The sequence below is a fragment of the Cavia porcellus genome, unplaced genomic scaffold (genome assembly GCF_034190915.1).
Source record: "Cavia porcellus strain 051 isolate PalLab524CR breed Dunkin Hartley unplaced genomic scaffold, mCavPor4.1 scaffold_2, whole genome shotgun sequence".
Lineage (NCBI taxonomy): Eukaryota > Metazoa > Chordata > Mammalia > Rodentia > Caviidae > Cavia > Cavia porcellus.
In genome coordinates, this window is record NW_026947485.1 from 36174453 (window position 1) to 36190075 (window position 15623).

Below are 15623 nucleotides of genomic sequence, written 5' to 3' on the forward strand. Positions count from 1 at the left end.
TAGTGGTGTGAAAAATGCATCAGTGTTTTTCTCAAAATACTGATGGTTTTAGAGGGGACAGCATCAATGGACAGATTCAGCAGTGTGTAAGGTGAGACTCTCTAGTGGGCACTGGGTTCCTGGACTAAAATATGGGAGGGCATTTTGGACAGGGGATTGCATTGAAGGAGTCTTCATTTGAAGAAAGAGTCAAACTCTGGACATTAGAAGCATGAACAGGTGGAGATCTTATCGGGAGGCCTGTAGGAATAGCTTTCAATAAAAATGTACAGCCAACAGGAGTAACGTTGTGAAATTACAAATCCACACATGTGGGCACATCCTGTGCACACACCCCAGAGCTCACCTGGGACAATGTGTCAGCAGATATCAAGCTGTAGTTAATCTCTGTGAACAGAAAGACACATAGACATTTGTTTGGCTTGCTAACTTCTCACTGAAGAAGACCCTTTTAGAGACCATATGGTGATAATACCTCTGGATTTTTCTGTTTGTGGTTTGGGACTTTTCTTTATTAATGAGTGCCAGAAAATTGAACTCACACTGATTTATTAAAAAGGATAACTTCTTTGGCTCATCAAACTGGGAAATGCCACTGTAAGATCGACTTCATACATAAGATCTGGACATCTATTTGGTGTGCTGGGAACTGGGATCTGGGGTGTTCCATCTTTTGATTTACTTCTGCCCTTCTCAGGAAGTGGGCTTTGTTCTTCCAGGACCCTGTCCTCACTCTTCCACACTTTAATAAGAAGGTGGCCACTGCAATTTTTAGGCCTGTAAATTTCCAATGTCACATTCAATGGAAGAGGGGGAACTTTGTCTTCTGTATTCCCATCCAAAATCTATTGACTCCAAGAAGTCCGATTCTGGCAGGTGTTTAGCCCTGAGCCAATCACTCTGAGTCCCTTCCTGCTGCTCTGAGTCAACTGGTTAAGCCCAGGTCACGTGTGTGCCTTGAACCAGAGGTAGAGTCAACTCCACAAGAGGAAGGGGCCTTAAAGCTGAGAAAGGGCAAAGGAGATCCCCAGAGGATAAATGAATGACTGCCAAAAGCAAATATGCATTCTCCCTGACAGCATCTTTCAAATTATTTTGATCGTGACTGTAATAGTCAGGCTTCCCCAGAGAAGTAGACCTATAAGTGGCTCATACAGCCACTTATGGAGGGTGCTAAGTCCCAAATATGTATGGTAGGCTTGTAGGCTGGAGATTCAAGAGAGAGTTGAAGTTGCAGTACAGGTCTGAAGCCCATCTGCTGCCATGATTCCCTTTTCCTCAGAGGAAGTCAGTCTTTTGTTCAATCCCAGCTTTAAGTGATTGGATGAGGCCCACTTACATTATGGAGGGCAGTGTGCTTTATTCTAAGCCCACTGATTTAAATGTTAATTTCACCTAAGAACCCCCTCGCAGAGACATCTGCAATAATCTTTGAGGAAATACCTGGGTACTATGGCCCTGCCAAATTGAGCATAATAGTGACCAATAGTTGGAAGTACATTTACATCACATTCCATATATGTATTCTTATTGGATGAAACCAAAGTCCCACTGACTGTGCCTTATCTTTTCTTTGTGTGATATAATATTTTCTGTTCTATTTTACTTCATTTTAAAGAGCATGTGTGACCTGCTCATTTGGTTTGTAGATTTAGGGTGAGTTGTGTGTTGTATTTTAGAACATCATACTAGTATACACTTTTGAAATGTTCTAATGTCCCATAGTAAAGGTGAGAATCAAGGCTCTGTCCAGAGGGCCAGAGAATGTTTTCTCAGCAAATGATAGGGCCATGACGGTGTTCAGGTTCCAATATGATTGTGTATGACCTCAGTCAAGATCTGTTCCAGATTCTGCCATGGTTTCCTTATTTGCAAAGGGTGTGTACTCATAAATATGTCATAGACCTAACAGGGTTGTCATGAATAATAAAATTGGAAGAAGAAATGTACAGGAAAATGCCTTGTAAACTTGGAAGGAATTTAGAGAGGAAATTATTATTTTTTAAAATTAATTTTATGATTATATTTTAGATAAACTTAATGATAACATGCATCATAGTGAATTTGTACCTGTACATGATACATCTTTTTTGGGTACCAACTCACAACCTTGCACTTGCCAGGCAGGTGCTTCTGCCATTGAGCTAAATTCCTGGCCCTACATGAAATATCTTGATCCTTTTTATTTATTTGCCATTCCCTTTCCCTCTTTTCAACTCTTCTTCCTCTCCTTATTTATAAAAGCTTTGATTCCCTTTATCCTTCTATTCTTTTTTCTTTGCCCTTACTTTCTTTCCCTTTCTCCTCCCTTACTTCCTCTTCCTGTTTGAACATTTTCTTCCTATTAAACAATATCTATTATACATTTTGTTCTTTATTTATCCTTTTGATTCTTCACAATAGAGAAACCATGTGATATTTAAACATGTGTGTCCAATTTATTTTATTTAAGAGTATGGTTGTAAGGTGCATCCATTTACCTAGCTATGTCTCAAATTTATCTTTTTTATGGCAGAGTAGTCTTCCATTGTGTCAAAAAAATCACATCTTCTTTATCCATTCATCACTTGATGGGCATTTGGGTTATTTCCCAGACTTAGCTATTACAAACTATGCTTCTATGAGCACAGGTGTGCATATGTTGCTGTGGTATGATGCTTTTGATTCTTTTGGGAAGATACCAGGAAGGGGAATAACCAAGTAAACTGGAACCTCAAGTTTCATTTTTTTATTTTTATGTTTTTTGGAACCTCTGGTTTTAGTTTTTTGAGGAAATTCTACCTTGATTTTCATAGTGGTTGCACCAGTCTACACTCTCACCAACAGTGGAGAAGTGTTTCTTTTCCCCTACATCCCCACCAGCATTTGTTTTTGGTTGATTTCTTGATGACAGCCATTTTTCCAGGGGTGAGATGGAATCTCAGCGTTGTTTTAGTTTGTATCTCTTGAATGACCAGTGATGTGGAAAATTTCTTATATTATTTGCCATTTGTACTTCTACATCTGAGAAATGTCAGTTTACTTGATGCTCGTTTTTGGATTGGTTTTTTAAATTAGAGGGCCTAGGGTTTAAAAAAAATTGTTTTTAAGTTCTTTGTATGTTCTAGTTAGTGCTCCTTTGTCTGAGGAACTGTTGGCAAGAGTTTTTTTTTTTTTTTTTTCCCCCAATACTGGTTTGTCTCTTCATTCTGTTGGTGCTTTCTCTTCCTGTACAAAAGCTTTTCAACAAGATGAAATCCAAATTGTTGATTCTTTGTTATAGTTCCTGTGTTGATCAGTTTTGTTCATAAAGTTTTTGCTTATACCTATGTCTTCAAGAGCTCTACCTATTGTATCTTCCAGTAGACTTAGTGCTTCTGTTTTAAAATTTAGTTATCTGTTCTATTTTGATTTCAGTTTAGTGCTTAGTAAAAGGTATGAGTCTAATTTTAATCTTTGGCATTATGGAAAAGCAGTTTTTCTGGCACCATTTAATAATGAGCCTATCTTTCTTCCAGTAAAGTTGTTTGGCTCCTTTGTAAAAGATTAGATGACTGAGTCTGGAGTTGTTTCTTTGTCTTCTAATTGATTCCATTAATGTTTGGGTCTGTTTATTTGTTTATTTTTTTGCCAGTACCATGTTGTTTTTATCACAGTAGCTTTGTAGTATAATTTCAACTCAGGAATTGTGATGTTCTCGGCCTTAACATTGTTGCTCCAAGTTTCTTTTACTATTCTAGAGCTCTTATGGTTCCAAATGAATTTTAAGACTATTTTCTTTAATTCTGTGAAATATCTTATTTGTATTTTGATTGAGATTGCATTAAATCTGTATAACAATTTTTGAAGTATGGCCATTTTAACTATATCAGTTCTTCCTACCCAAAAACAAGAAATATCCTTCCATTTTCTGTTATCCTCTTTGAGCTCCTTTTTCAGAGTATGATAGTTTTCAGTGTAGTGGTCTTTTACTTTTTTTTTTTTTTGTCAGGTTGATTCCTAGGTATTTTATTTTTATGGATGCTACTATGAAAGGTGTTGTTTCTCTAATTTCTTTCTCAATGAGTTTGTTGTTTGTGTATAGGAATGCTATTGATTTTTGAGTGTTGAGTTTGTATCTAGTTTGCTACTGAGTTTGTTTCTTAAATCTAGAAGTCTTTTGGTGAAAATTTTGAGGTCTTCTATGTAGAGCATTATGTCATCTGCTATGTAGAACATTGTATATTTGCTCTGGCTAATGTTTCCAAAGCTATTGAATAAAATTTGTGAAAGTGGACATCCTTATCTTGTTCCTAGTTTTAGAGTGAAAACTTTCTGCTTATGACCATTTAGTATGATGGTGGCTATTGGTTTATCATAGATAACTTTTATCAGATTTAAATAATAATCATCTGTTCAAATATTCTATAGATTTTTTAAAAAATCATGAATGGATGTTAGACTTTTTCAAATGCTTTTTCTGCATCTGGATTTTGTCCTTGGCTGTGTTGATATGGTATATTACATTTATCAATTTGCTTATGTTGAACCAACCCTGCATTGCTGGAATGAATCCTATTTGATCATGGTAATATAATCTTACTAATGATTTGCTGAATTCTTTTTGCCAGTGTTTTATTAAGAATTTTTGTGTCTATGTTCACTAGGAAGATTGGCCCGTAATTCTCTTTTTTTGGTTAGAGCCTTCTCTAGTTTTGATATCAAGGTAATGCTTACTTTCAGGAATGAGTTTGGGGGTATTGCTTCCCTTTCAGTTTAATTAAAAAGTTTAAGAAGTAACAGCATTAGTTCTTCTCTAAATTCTTGTAGAATTCAGTAGTGAATCCATCAAGACCTGGGCTTCTCTATATTGGTAGGTTTTAAGTTACATCTTCAATTTCATTGATGATAATTGTGTTATTTGGAATTTTTATATGTTCTTGCTTTATATCTTTTGTTATCCTCTTCTTTGGATAATTCATATGTATCTGGGAATCTGCCCATTTCTTCCGTGTTTTCCATTATAGTATAGTATGGGTTCTTGAAGTAAATATTGATGACCTTTTGGATTTTTTCATGATCTATTGTGATTTCCCCTTTTTCATTCCTAATTGCATGGATTTCTGCCTTTCCTTTTTTTTATGAAGTTGCTTAAGGCTTTGCTAATTTTAGTTAATCTTTCATGGAATCAACTCTTTGATTCATTGTTTCTTTGTACTGTTTTTTGTAGTCTCAGTTGCATTAATTTCTTCTTTGATCTTTATAATTTTCACCTTTGTACACACTTTCAACTTGACTTGCTCTTCTTTTTCTAGAAGCTTGATGTTAAACACTAGGTTGTTTATTTGAGATTCCTCTGTTTTTTCAATGTGGAAATTCACTACTATAAATGTTCCTTATAGAACAGTTTTTAATACATCTCATAAGTTCTGGTAAGTTGTACTGGCAAGATTATTTTAACTGTAGAAATTAATTTCTTCATTGGTTGTTTAAGAGGATGTTATTTATTTCCCATGTGTTAATGAAGTTTTCATGGTTTCTTTGGCCATTGATTTTCAATTTCATTGCACTATGCTTTGATAATGGGATAATTTCAATTCCTTTGCATTTACTTAAGCATGTCCCATGAGTTAGCATGTGGTCAATTTTAGACAATGCCCCATGTACAGATGAGAAGAATGTGTATTCTGATATTGTGTGATAGATATCTACTGAGTCCATTTGTTTAAAACCTGTGGTTTAGTTCCTGTATTTCTTTGTAAATTTTTTTGGGGGGGTTTGGTTGATTTCTTTGTGACAATGGGGTATTGAAGTCCTACATTACAACTGTGTTAGTGCTTATTTGATTTTTCACGTCAATTAATGTTTGTTTTATATAGTTTGGTGTGCTGGCATTTTGTACATCTGTATTTATGATTGTTATCTTATACTCTTAAATTGTTCCCTTAACAAGGATATAGTGATCTTCTTTGTTTCTTTTGTCGGTTTTGGCTTAAAATCCACTTTGCGTGCAAATAGAGTAGTTTCCCCTGCTTTTTTTCTGGGTTCCTGTTGCATCAAGTACATGTTTTTCATCTTTTGACTTTTAGTGTATGAATTTTTTTCTTAGTTAAATGTGTTTCTTGTATGCAACATATTGTTGGATCTTGTTTCTTGATCTATTCTACCAGTCTATTTCTTTTTTGATTGGTGGATTGAGACCATTTACATTGATAGGTATAGCTAGCATGTATTAATTCATCCTTACCATGTTATTTTCCTGTTGCTGTTCCTTTTCTTTCACCTTTGTTAGTTACTAGCTCTTCCGGTTGGATTCATTCTGTTGGAGATCACAGAGCTGTAAACTGTTATCTCTTTCTAGAATGTGCTTCAAGATATTTTGGAACTCTTCTTTGATGGTCATGAATTTCTTAAGGCATTCTTTGTCAGGGAAATATCTTATTTTCCCATCAATTTAAAAAGATAGTTTTGTAGATAGAGCAATCAGGGTTGGAAGTTGTTTTCTTTTGGGGCTTGAAATACTTCACTCCAAGCTCTCCTTGTCTTACGGGTTTATGTTGAGAAATGTGTTGTAATTCTGACTGTCTTCTTTATAGGTGACTCATTTTTTTTCTAACAGTTTTTGATATTCTGTTCTTGTTGAAACTATTCTATGCCTTCGGGTAGGTTTTGTTTGAGCATGGCTAATTGGAGTTCTATATACCTCACTTTTCTACATGTAAAACTCTTTTTCCGTGTTTGGGAAGTTTTCTGCCATTACTTCTGTTAACAGTTTTTTAATATAATTTATGTTGTGTCCTGCTTCTTCATTGACTCTGATCAATCTTATGTTCTTTGCATCATCTAGCAGCTGCTGGATTGATTTTTTTGTGGTCCCTTGGTATTGTTAAGAAATCTTTCTTTTTATGAACCTTTTTCATCTTAATTTTTTATTTAAAGGAAAAAAGACAAACAGAAAAATGGGTAGAGATATTACATAGTTTCGAAGAAAATATTAAATTACTAGTTGGTGAGTTACATATTGTCCTCTTAGAAATAGTTGTTCAAGTTAGAGAACCAAAGAATCAAAGGTGGACAGATACTCAAACATTCACAGTTCAAGCCATTCTATTCAATGACCTAATTAAAACTTAGTAATATGGTCATCTATCTTATACACTTAAACATATATACAGTTATATCCTTTAGAGCACTTTCCCTCCATTTCACTTTTACAATTTATATTATACATTTTTGGATCTTATTACTCTTTCAGCTTTTTATTATTTTTTTACACTAGAGAGACAATGTGATATTTACAATGTGGGTCTTATTTATTTCACTTATGAGGATAGTCTCCAGTTGCCTCCATTTAGCTATAAAGGCCTCAAGATCATATTCTTTATAGCTGAGTAATAGTCCATTGTATAAAAATATCACATCTTTTTCATCCACTCTGCAGTTGATGGGCATTTGGGTTTCCAAGATTTAGCTATTACAAATTGTGCTGCTATAAACATGGTGCACGTATATCACTGTGACAAGACTTTTTCAATTTTTCTGGGAAAATATCCAGGAGGGGAACACCTGGATTAAATGGAACTTCCAATCTAGTTTTTTGAGGAATCTCCATATTGATTTCCACAGTGGCTGCACTAGTCTACATTCCCACCAACAGTGGAGAAGTGTTCCCTTTTCCCCACAGCCTTGCCAAAATTTATTATCAGTTGATTTCTTGATGGCAGCCATTCTTTCCAGAGTGACATGAAATCTCAATGCTGTTTTAATTTGCATTTCTCGAATGATTTGTGGAAATCTAGCCCATGTGCATTTGCAGGTGGAAACCACCTCTCACACACCACAAGCTGGGAGAGCGTGCCACTTGCCACCTTCCTTCTCTTCATTATGGTCACTCTCTTCACTCTCCCTATGGACTCCAATTCTTGTTTCAGATCCCTGCTGGGTCCCAGGGAATCACTTCCCTCCTCCTCTTCCTTGTGTTGCTATATTCCAGCATCTGGGTTCCAAATATTGGAGAGGCTGTTTTTCTGCTGCTTACCTTTCTGCCATCTTCCCAGAAGTCCAGTAATTGCTTTTAAAACTGCTTTATAATAACTTTCTTTCTGCCACTCAGGAATCTAAGAGGATGGTACTACTTCGTGAAAATTAGTTTGAGCTCTTCAAAACTTGCCATAAAACAAAGACAGTCCCAGTTGCTTTAATCAAAATGATCTGTTTCTAAAAATAAGTCCCATCTCCTGTGAGACCACTCAGTATTAAAATATGTTCTGAAAGAAGGGAAAAGTGTTATGTATTTGGGTTTGACTGAGAGTCTTTTGGGTCTTCTGTCCTCTGGCTACTTTTCCACCCTACGTGGTTCAGAGTGTCCTCAGGGAAAATCTTAGGGTGACTCTGTCCCACCACGTGCCCTTAATAATGAAACTTGGGCTGAATGTTATCTCCAAGGCTTTACTTTGAAATCAATTAAATTAAAATTTGGGAGAGAAATGATAAATAGGATAGCAATTTGGGTTGGAGATGGCTGCTTACAAGGGTTGATGTCCCAGAGGGCACATCCTTTTGGAATCTGTAGTTTTGTCAGATGGGAGCAGCCTTAGGTTGGCCTGGGTAGCAGGGAACTAGTGGCTCTGCCCCCTGTGTTTCCTGACCTGGGATGGGAGGCTGCCAGTGGTCCATCTTCATGGTGATAATCAGTTGGGTCTTCTCTGAGGTCAGCAGGAGCCTATGTGATTTTTTATTTTCTTTTTCTGTTTCTCTATTGCTTGTTTCCTAATCAGTCCTTTTTCTGGGGTAGAGAATGCAAAACTGGTTATCCAATCAAATGGCTTTATTTCATCCAATCTCTCTTCCCTCTGAGCAGAGTAATTGCACCATTCCCAGATGAGGGTGATGAGAATTTGAGATGCATAATTGTGTCTCATTTTAGTGCCTAATAGAAAATGGAGAATTAGTATGGCACCTTTCTGTTCAGTAAATTCATAATTACAGGCTTTGTTGTCATGCCTCATGCAGCCTAGAGAACTGTTGATTTGCTGTAGTCTGTGAGTGTGTACAGTAAGGTGGAAGGGACACTTTCTCCAATGCATGGCACATTCCCACACACACGATTCTTAAGAAGGGTTGGTAGCTGAGCTCAACCTGCACCTGCCTGTCTGGAATGAGGATTACCATCCCTGCTGGAATTCAGTTCTTGGCAGAGCTGTTTTGAGAGCTGTGTTAGCCAGCAGAGCATATGGTGCCCAAAGAGCAGTTGCTTTTAGACAAAGGCCACAGAGCAGATGCTGGAGTGGATATAGATAAAGTCAGAGGAGAGGCCACATGTGGTGGAAAGAGCACTGGCCTGAGAGTCAGAGAGCTGAACTCTCCCTCTTCTCTATCTTTAACACACTTTGTGACATGCTGTGAGTTCATTTGATCTCTCTGGATATCACCTTCCTTGTCTCTAAAATCAGGGATTGGGAACCATTAAACTGGATTATCTCTTTCAGATCAAAAACATTCTAGAATCCCATCTGATTTTTCTATTTGCACAAGCAATTCAAAAGAAACTGTCTTGACTCTTATCACTTGCACTGAGAAGTACCCAGCAGGTGCCATCCCATTATCATAATCCTCATTCCTCTAATCCTATTTCAATCTTGTTAACAATAACAATACCACCTACTATCACTTATTAAGGATCTGGTTTGTGCCAGGCAGAGGCCCTGTGCCAAGTGCTTACAGAGGTACTGGTAGTACCCACTGACAGATGTCACCTACCAAGCAGGGCTCCGGGGATCAGAAGGACTCCCCATTTTCTCCTGGTGTTGGTAGGTGATATCCTGGGATTTCTGTACTTGAGACTCACAGGAATTAAAAAAGGCTTCCAAGTGCTCTGTATTTGGGCTCTAGAATTGAGTATTGCTAGCATGGACATGGATTTTTCAGTGGTATAAATCTATGTTCCATCCCTAACTCTTTTTGTCGGTCAAGAAATGATTGTTGTTACTAGATGCTGGACAAAGCTTTGGTGCTATGGACACTAGTGAACAAGACAGAACCTGTGTGTTCATGGAGCTCACAGTCCCTTGGGTCCAAAATCCATCACCAAAGTTACAAGCTGCATAGACAAAAGCTTGATGAATCCTCACTGGGAATCTTTGCTTTTCCCTTTTAGATTCACATTATTTCCTCAGCCCTGTGAATTTTAGCCTCACCTTTCCAGTAACATAGTGACAAGCCTTATGGCTTTCTCTTTTCAGCCATGTCTGCTACCTGATTGTTTTGTGAACTGTGCTGTGTAGGTATGACTCATCTTTATCTACAGCCTGCTTTTTTATGCCCATTTTGTCATGTGGAACCCCCACAAGAAGGCTTTTCCTTTCAGCTCTGCATGTCCTCTCCAAATTTCACCCCAGTGCTCCTTACAGCCTGATCCTTGGTACCTCACCCATAAATAAGAGGCTTTTTTCCCACTGTGAACCTCCAAAACAGTCTATCATGAAACTCATAACATCTCACCACATTCGTTAAATTAGGTTCTGATGCTTTCTTCCCAATGTGACCTTGAGCTCTTTGAGGGCCCCATCTTTGGTCCTGTAGTGTCTTCCATGTGTTGCATATTCTCTGAGCAAACATTTGTCACATGGGTGAGTGAATGAAGGCCCATAGTTTGCCTGACTTCTGTTTGTAGTGGAAGTCTTAATCTAAAGGTGCTTTCCTCCATTCTCTTTATGTCTATTTGAAAAGATCTATATGGTTCATTAGGAGTTTGGCTGCAAATGCAAAATTTATTTTGTTTTCCTTTTTCTTCTCTGGGTGTACAGCTAACCTTGTGTTTTATCCTTGCTGGGGATATTTTCTGTTACTTGTGATCTACTTTGTCCTATCATTTCATTTTGAGGAATTTGGGGAGAGAAATTTCACAGAGCTGAGAAGTGCCCAAATAAGACATCAGAAATTCCTGCCCTGATGTGTTCCAAACTGGAAGACATGTGAAACTGTCCCTTGGAACACATGCAGAAAACATCCTAGATAGAAATGAAGGAGACCATTAGAATAGACAGTGATTTTGTTTCATATGGAGTCTGTCTGTCTATCTATCTATCTATCTATCTATCTATCTATCTATCTATCTGAACAATGGCATCATAAAGCATATTTTTTCTCCCTTTAATGAAAGCTTCTCAGAAGAGCCCTCACTGTGGGAAGCAGCCAGGATCTGTCTTGTTAAAATGAGCTGAGGGCTTGGAGCTGGGCAGTGTATCCAGAGGGCCTGGTGGCTATCACAGGGGGAAGGGATGGAGGATGTGGGTTTTTAATGTGGCTTCACTACATCATCCAGCCTAGGAGGTACAAAGGAAAAGACTTCCTGTAATAGGTCCAGACACAGGGCCAGAGGTGGAACCTGCAATGGACACCCCAGAACAAAGTATTTAGGCACAGATGTGGAAAACAGGAGGCACTATGCACTCTCATTCATACAAGATCAGGGTCAATTGAGACAGTTTAGAGTTAAGAATGAGGCCTGGTATGGAAATCCTACCTGGATTTGAGGGCACCTCTGACACTTTCAGCTGGGCAAATTGCATAACTTTCTCAAGCCTGCCTTCCTTACTTATGAAATAGGGATGAAGCGATAGGCACATCCAAGGTCAGTGCACGTGGTTCTACCAACTAGTAAATGGCATTGTCAAGTTTGAGCAAAAGTTAATAAAAAACACTCTTCGTGAAAACGTTCCTTCTAGGGCAATGCTGTATTTGGGCTCAGTATCAATGAAGGCCTTGATACCATTTCTGGGGTCAGATGGGACTCTGTTGGAGATCATCTATAGAACCTGGGGACAGAGAAGCGAGGCAGAGAGGTCTGCCTTGGCCAACATTGGAAGACACTACCAGCCAGTAGTCTTCATACCCTTTGGTTTCTGCTGATGCTGCCTGCTGATGGTACCTACATCAGCTCGATAGCAGGAACCCCAGTGGGGTAGGGTCCATGGGGGACAGTGCTTCTGGTCCAGTTTGGCCTGTGGGTATGGAGGAGCAAATAGAAGATATCTAGCACCAAAAGGCCTGCTGGGGTAAAATGAGATGGTTGCCAGAGGGTGGGACAGTGGTCTGTACAGTGTCACATTGGTAAGCACATGCTGTTCCTTATCATCATCATCACTATTATCATAATGATGGTCATTATCATCATGGTCATCATAGCCATCATTACTATTATCATTAGTATTATAATTGTTGCTGAAGTCTCCTCCTGGGCCTGCTTCCAGTCAGCTGTAACCGTCTCACACACCCATTGTGGGGGCCCAATCATTGGCCTTCAGCTTTCCCTAAGTCATTTTTGTACCTTGCATGCAGAATATGTTGAGTCCAGCCAGATAAACTGTGGAGTGCCATGTCCTGGCTCCCCCACATCTCAGCCTTTTCTTTCTCCACTAGGGGAAACTGCCCTGTTGAATCCTGGCCCTCCGAGGGGACAGTTGTGTCCGCGTGCTGCTGTGTTGAGAGGCCCCACCTCTGAAATGAAAGCCATGCCTTGGAACTGGACTTGCCTGCTCTCCCACCTGCTCATGGTAGGGATGGGCTCCTCCACTCTGCTCCCCCGGCAGTCAGCCTCACTGTCCCAGAAGCTGTCTTTTGTCACATTCCGAGGAGAGCCCACTGAGGGCTTCAATCACCTGGTGGTGGATGAGAGGACAGGGCACATTTACTTGGGGGCTGTCAACTGGATTTACAAGCTCTCCAGTGACCTAAAGGTCTTGGTGACCCACCAGACAGGACCAGATGATGACAACCCCAAGTGCTACCCACCCCGCATTGTCCAGACCTGCAATGAGCCCCTGACCAGCACCAACAATGTCAACAAGATGCTCCTCATAGACTACAAGGAGAACAGGCTTATTGCATGTGGGAGCCTGTACCAGGGCATCTGCAAGCTCTTGAGGCTGGAGGATCTCTTCAAACTGGGGGAGCCCTTTCACAAGAAGGAGCACTACCTGTCAGGGGTAAATGAGAGTGGTTCGGTTTTTGGGGTGATCGTCTCCTATAGCAACCTGGATGACAAACTCTTCATTGCCACAGCAGTGGATGGAAAGCCTGAATATTTTCCTACCATCTCCAGTCGGAAGTTGACCAAAAACTCTGAGGCAGACGGCATGTTTGCTTATGTCTTCCACGACGAGTTTGTGGCCTCAATGATAAAGATCCCTTCGGATACCTTCACAGTCATCCCTGACTTTGATATCTACTATGTCTATGGTTTCAGCAGTGGCAACTTTGTCTACTTTTTGACCCTGCAGCCTGAGATGGTGTCTCCCCCGGGCTCCACAACAAAGGAGCAGGTGTATACATCCAAGCTTGTGAGACTTTGCAAGGAGGACACGGCCTTCAACTCTTACGTGGAGGTGCCCATTGGCTGCGAGCGCAGTGGGGTGGAGTACCGCTTGTTGCAGGCTGCCTACTTGTCCAAAGCTGGTGCTGTGCTTGGCCGGACCCTGGGTGTCCACCCAGAGGACGACCTCCTCTATACTGTCTTCTCAAAGGGCCAGAAGCGGAAAATGAAGTCTCTGGATGAATCGGCTCTATGTATCTTCATTTTAAAGCAGATCAATGACCGCATTAAGGAGCGGCTACAGTCTTGCTACCGGGGTGAGGGTACGCTGGACCTGGCCTGGCTCAAGGTGAAGGACATCCCCTGCAGCAGTGCGGTGAGTTGGGGAGGCCGTGTGGCCGGGATGGTGGGTTGTTCACAATTGGTACTCTGACCTTGTAGTCTTCATGGGGTGTGTATCATCCTTTGCTTTTTGTGGATGGGATGAATACATCCCATATTAGGTCTCATTGGAATCAGATTGTCATAGCTAAAGTATCCTGAGTGTGTAAGAGTCAGAACTGGAGCTGAAATGTCCATTTCCCATTGGTGTTTGTTCAGTGTTTCATATCGGCTCACTGGTAATGGGAGGTAGTGCTGGGAAGAGCAGGAGAGTGTGTAGTAGACGTCCTAGGAACAAGACATAGCAAAGCCTGGGTTATGTTGTGCCCTAGCACAAGACATGTGCTTACCTTTCCCACAGACCAAACTATAAATCACTTTCCTGGGAGGTTAGGATAAAGCCATGGAAGAGTGGGGAGAGAAATCATTTTAATTTGGGATGGATGTGAGATTTCAGGAGAGTTATATTTTCAGGTCATTTTTTTTAGAAAATGGCAGATTAAAAGCAGAAAAGAGGTAAGAGGTGAACCATGTTCATTAAGCATCTTTTGTGTGCCTGGTGCCATGAAAAAGAAATATTTCAAAGTCAGGAAGCAGCCAGAGAGCAGTCCCAGCTGGCAAAAAGAAGGGGGAGCACCCCATGCTGCCATAGGGAACACCCTTACCCTTGATTTTAGGGGCTTTGTCATGGCCTAAGGTCCTAAAAGACAGACCATCTTGCAGGGTGACCTCAGGTAGACTGTGAGACCTCCTGCCTCTCCAAACCTGCTCATGTGTGAAGAGTGAAGAGTATCTTCCTTTTTGGACATAACTTATGCTCATCTTTCGAAGTGTACTGTTCTGTTGCCCACAGTCATTCTTCAAGTGACTTGGAAGGTCCAGCTGTTGGCATCTTCTCTGCTCTTTGTACTCTCCTTTCCATTTTCCTTTTAAAAATTATAAACCTAGTTTGCAGGCTATCTTGTGATCACTTAATTTGAGGAGAAGAAAGGAAAAATGATACCATTCCTCTGGCCATCAAGAGTTGGGGTGGTGGTAATAAATTGGGAAGAGAAAACACTTACCGAAATTTATCACTGTGCCTTGATTTGTAGACTCAGGCCTTTTCTGGTAGGCAAAGTTTCTAGGTTCTGGTTGAAATGAAAAAATCCCATTCCCCCTTGGAAGCCATGAAGCCAGAAGATCCCTAATGGAGGAGGTCCCATGGGCCAAGCAAGAAAGTCACAGTTGGACAAATAAGATCCAGGCAAGAAAATTTAGGGAACTCTGCCATCTGTTCAGTCCTAAATGGCAATTTAATCTTTGGGAAAACCTCCTGGAGCCTTTTGGAATAGTGGCTGATCTACTCAAGAGGATCTATGAGACAGGGTTATGAATTTGGAGAAACTCTGAAATGAAGACAGTCAGTGACAGGCCAGGGTGGGTATATTACACACTCAAACACAGGTCTTGGGAAGATACGTAAGAATGTTGGTAAGGAGAGGGTTCAGACAGAGCAGTGATAGTGGGCAATTTATAATGAATGGAAACTTATTTCACACAGTCCTGATGGCTGGGAAGTCCAAGATCAAAGTTTTTGCATCTGGTGGGAATTTTCTACCTTCATAGAAGAGGGTATCTCGTGGTGAAAGGCAAAGGGAAAGGGAGAGAAAAGACAAGGAGTCTGAATTTGTCCTTGCCCCATTCTCATCATAACAGAATTGATCCACATCAGGAAGGCATAGCCCTCATGGACTCTTAAATATCCTGCCTTTCAATACTGTTATGATGGCAATTAAATTGTATCCTGAGTTTGAGAGGGGACAAAACATAACACTGGTTTATGCCTTCATTTTCCATTTGAGTTCTCTGAGACACAACAAAGTGAACAAATCGCCTAAGGTCACACATCTTGTGAGTGCATGGCAGAATCAGCACTGGAGGGTAAGTCCCCCTTGCCTACTGGGTGCACACCCATGTACGCGCGCGCGCA

General features: G+C 40.2%; 1 protein-coding gene across 2 annotated transcripts in view; it reads left to right on the top strand.

Moving 5' to 3' along the window:
- The window catches only part of Plxna4 (plexin A4), a 439299-nt gene that overhangs the window by 60413 nt on the left and 363263 nt on the right, over window positions 1–15623 (top strand). For both annotated transcript variants that reach the window (XM_003467879.5, XM_063240611.1), the window contains exon 2: window positions 12379–13646. In XM_003467879.5, coding sequence (XP_003467927.2) covers window positions 12462–13646 — 1185 coding nt within the window. In that variant the 5' untranslated portion in view covers window positions 12379–12461. The remainder of the gene's footprint in view (window positions 1–12378; window positions 13647–15623) is intronic.